The sequence below is a fragment of the Cebus imitator genome, unplaced genomic scaffold (assembly GCF_001604975.1).
Source record: "Cebus imitator isolate Cc_AM_T3 unplaced genomic scaffold, Cebus_imitator-1.0 Scaffold356, whole genome shotgun sequence".
Lineage (NCBI taxonomy): Eukaryota > Metazoa > Chordata > Mammalia > Primates > Cebidae > Cebus > Cebus imitator.
In genome coordinates this window covers 840,433-844,643 of record NW_016107671.1, presented here as the reverse complement: position 1 = coordinate 844,643, position 4,211 = coordinate 840,433, and the positions used below count along the sequence as shown (strand labels likewise).

At 56.4% G+C, this 4,211-nt stretch overlaps 1 protein-coding gene across 4 annotated transcripts in view; it reads right to left on the bottom strand.

Annotated features, from left to right (window-relative positions):
- The window catches only part of YIF1B (Yip1 interacting factor homolog B, membrane trafficking protein), a 10,403-nt gene extending 6,539 nt beyond the window's left edge, over positions 1 to 3,864 (bottom strand). The window contains exon 1 of one of the 4 annotated variants that reach the window (XM_017506605.2): positions 3,739 to 3,864. In XM_017506605.2, the coding sequence (XP_017362094.1) occupies positions 3,739 to 3,784 (46 nt within the window). In that variant the 5' untranslated portion in view covers positions 3,785 to 3,864. Of the gene's footprint in view, positions 1 to 3,579; positions 3,685 to 3,729 lie in introns of those variants that run through there. The other 3 variants (XM_017506604.2, XM_017506607.2, XM_017506606.2) reach the window with 3 other exon arrangements.
- Between the last annotated feature and the right edge of the window lie 347 nt (positions 3,865 to 4,211).

The window sequence follows — 4,211 nt, the reverse complement described above, 5'->3', positions numbered from 1 at the left end:
ACTCTTGTCTCCCAGGCTGGAGTGCAGTGGCATGATCTCAGCTCACTGCAGCCTCCGCCTCCCAGGTTCAAGCGATTTTCCTGCCTCAGCCTCCCAAGTAGCTGGGATTACAGGTGCCCCCCAACCCCATCCAGCCAATTTCTGTATTTTTAGTAGACAGGGTTTCGCCATGTTGGCCAGGCTGGTCTTGAATTCCTGGCCTCAAGTGATCTGCCTGCCTCGGCCTCCCAAAGTGCTGGGATTACGGGTGTGAGTCACTGGGCCCAGCTTCTCTCTCCCACTTCTGGCTAGAAGGGCTAGCTTCCTGAATGCTTTGGTGTGAGCTCTTCCGCCCTCCCTGTCAGTCCATCAGCTCTTGGCATTCAGGGCTCTGCTCCCACCAGGCGTCCTAAGTGCCCCCCGCTACACTACGAAATTCCACTTGTCTCACTCAAGCCCTCAGTGGCATTTGGTACCAGTGTCCCGAATACCAACCTCCAACTTTCTGAGTCCAGGACACTTATGGAGCACTTTCTCTTCTTACCTGTCTGACTCCACAGGCGTCTACTGAGCATCTCCCTCTGTGCTAGGGCTCTGCCATGGGCAAGGTGGATATAGCAATGAATAAAAACCCCAAACTTGGCCAGGTGTGGTGGCTCATGCCTGTAATCCCAGCACTTTGGGAGTCCAAGGCAGGTGGATCACCTGAGGTCAGGAGTTCAAGACCAGCCTGACCAACATGGTGAAGCCCTGTCTCTACTAAAAATACAAAAATTAGCTGGGCGTGGTGGGATATGCTTGTAATCAGGAGGCTGAGGCAGGAGAATTGCTTGAACTCAGGAGGCAGAGATTGCAGTGAGCTGAGATCATGCCATTGCACTCCAGCCTGGGTGACAGAGCGGGATTCCATCTCAAATAAAACAAAACAAAACCAAAACTCCTGCCTTCATGGAGCTGATGGTCTCTCCATGGCTCCTTCCCATTCAACCATGCATTCCTAGCTTCCTAAAATGTGTGACTTCATTTTCCACCCTTGCCCTTGTCCTCTGTCTCTAACCCAGGGCCACCACACCCACACCCCAGCTCTCCTGGCCACAGTGTGCGTTTAGATTCTGGGCTCTGTCTCTAGGCACCACTTGTCTCCTGGCTCCAGATGCAGGTCTGGCCACTTCCTGGCACTCCCTCTGGCTGACCCTGGGGCCCTAACCTCCATGCCCAAACCCTGATTCCCCTTCTGCCTGACATCCAATCAACCAGTCATGGTTCTCACTCACCATGTCTCAACGTCACCCTCCCGTCTCAGACTGCCAACTCACACCTGACCTAAGTGTCCTACCTGGTCCTTCTATACATTCTCACTGCCACCAGCCTCTCCAATGGGCAGCCAGAGTGATCTTTTTATTTTTGCTTTTTGAGACAGAGTCTCACTGTTTGCCCAGGCTGGAGTGCAGTGATGTGATCACAGCTCATTGCAACCTTGAATGCAACCCAGTAGCTGGGATTACTGGTGCGTGCCCCCACACCTGGCTAATTTTTTGTCTTTTTACTAGAGACAGGGCTTCACCATGTGGGCCAGGCTGGTCGGCTGGGCATTTGGGAGGCTGAGGCAGGCGGACCACCCTTTTTTGAGACAAAGTCTTGCTCTGTCGCTCAGGCTGGTGCGATCTCGGCTCACTGCAACCTGTCTCCCAGGTTCAAGTGATTCTAAAGCCTCAGCCTCCTAAGTAGCTGGGAATACAGGCACATGCCACCACGCCCAGCTAATTTTTTGTATTTTTAGTAGAGATGGGATTTCACTATGTTACCCAAGCTGGTCTTGAACTCCTGGCCCCAAGTGATCGTCCACCTTGACTTCCCAAAATGCTGGGATCACAAGTGTAAGCCACTGCACCCAGCCTGCTTTTCTCTCCCACCACAAATCTCCTTCTCCTCGGTAACTCTTCACCATCAGAAGCTGCACTGACACCCTAGGCTGGGTCACATGCCTCCTTGGCTCCCACAACATCTCCATCCTAGCCCTGACCCCTCTGCCTGGGCACTCCCATCCCAGCCCCAGACCCTCTGCCTGGGCACCCCCATCCCAGCCCCGACCCCTCTGCCTGGGCACCCCCATCCCAGCCCCGACCCCTCTGCCTGGGCCTCCCTCATCCCGGCCCCGACCCCTCTGCCTGGGCCTCCCTCATCCCGGCCCTGACCCCTCTGCCTGGGCCACTCTCACAGCAGCTCTACTGCTGGAGCCTGCTGCTGTTTTCGGTCCTGGCAGCTCCATGAGGATAGGGACAGGGGCTGTCTGGGCACTGCTGTAGCCCCCACATCACCACCACAGGGCCAGCCAGGCATGGAGTAATGGCTGAAGGGAGGAACAGCACAGCACACCTTCTTGCTTTACAGAGAGGCCTCCCCAACCCCCAGTCACATCCTGGATCCTTCCTTTTACAGCCTTTACTAATCCCCCAATTATCTTTTTTGAAAAATTTTTAAATTTAATTTTGTTTCCAGAGAGAGGGTCTTGCTATGTTGCCCAGGCTGGAGTGCAGTGGCTATTCACAGGCACGATCCCACTACTGATCAGCCCAGGAGTTTTGACCTGCACCGTTTCCGACCTGGGCTGGTTCATCCCTCCTTAGGCAACCTGGTGGTCGGTCCCCTGTTCCCGGGAAGTCACCATGTTGATGCTGAACTTACTGTGGACACACGATGAGCATAGCACTACAGCCCAGAACTCCTGGACTCAAGCAATCCTCCAGCCTTAGCCTCCCGAGTAGCTGGGACTACAGGCACGTACCACCGTGCCCGGCTTTTTTTTTTTTTTTCCGAGATGGAGTCTCACTCTTGCCCAGGCTGGAGTGTAATCACGCTGTCTCGGCTTACTGCAACCTCCATCTTCCGGGTTCAAGCGATTCTTCTGCCTCAGCCTCCCATGTAGCTGGGATTACAGGTGACCGCCACCACACCCGGCTAATTTTGTATTTTTAGTAGAGACAGGGTTTCACCATGTTGCCCGGGTGGTCTCGAACTCCTGGTCTCAAGGGATCCGCCCGCTTCGGCCTCCCAAAGTGTTGGGATTACAGGCGTGAGCCACTGCGCCCGGCCCTCACCATTAACTTGTTGGCTAGTTTCCTTGTAGTTAAGCATCTCTCCTCCCTCCAAACTCTGAGCTGTAAAGTTGCAAGGACCAGGGCTATGTTGGTTACCACTGTACCCATACCCATATTCCAGCGCAGGGCCTGGCACATGAGAGTTGAAGCAAGTTAGGCTGAAACACACAGCACACTTACGGCCATGAAGAGCGTAAACAGACAAATTCAGAGACAGGAAAAGGAGCCTACAGAACAATAAATACAGGTTCGCTTCTTAAATGAGCGGCGGGCACGGCCCTCTGCGCTCACAGGGGAGCAAGAAGCTGCCCTAAGAGTGTGGGCGGCAGCAGGCGGGCATTGGGAAGCCACGGAAAGCTGGGGAGCAGGGGAGGGCGGATAGCTAACTGCAAATGAATGGAAGTTGCATTTGTCTGCATATCGCAGTCTTTCCTGTCCCAAGTTGTTTTCTTCTAAAGGAATTTCCTAAAGAATCGCCCCACAAGGCGCCCCCTACCCGGACCTGGCATCCCAGCGCTGCGCACACCTCGGGGTTCCAGATCCTTGATCTCGTGACCTCCGACCTGCAGCGCCCTCGCCAACCGCCGCGGCCGTCCTGCCACGCCCCCGCCCGCCCGCCGGCCCGCCCTCCTGATCGCCGCCGGCCACGTACGCCACTTACGCAGCCGGGGCGTCCCCGCCGCCGCCGCCAAGCCTGCCGGGTGCATCCTTCGCTGCAGCCGCCGCCGCCGCCGCCGCCTCAGCCACGGTTCGGAACGTGCCCGCCCGGCTCCCGTACCCGTGCCCCGCCAGCGAAGCGACAGCCAATGGGTGTCAGGATTGCGGGAAGGCCACGCCCTCCCACGGAGGCCTGGGCGAGTGGGCGGTGCCTTACGTAAGAGGCGGAGATTGGGCTAGTGTGTTAAAGCGAGTCGGGGCCTGAGTGGCAGGAAGGCGGGGCCGGGAAGAATCCCAGGAGGAGGTGGTATCTGCCACGTTAGAAAATTAGTGTCTGCCCGGTGCGGGGGCTCACGCCCGTAATCCCAGCACTTTGGGAGGCCGAGGCGGGAGGACTGCTGGAGCCAAGGGGTTCGAGACCAGCCTAGGCAACATAGTAAATTCTCCCCGCCCCATCCCTACAATTTTTTTTTTTTT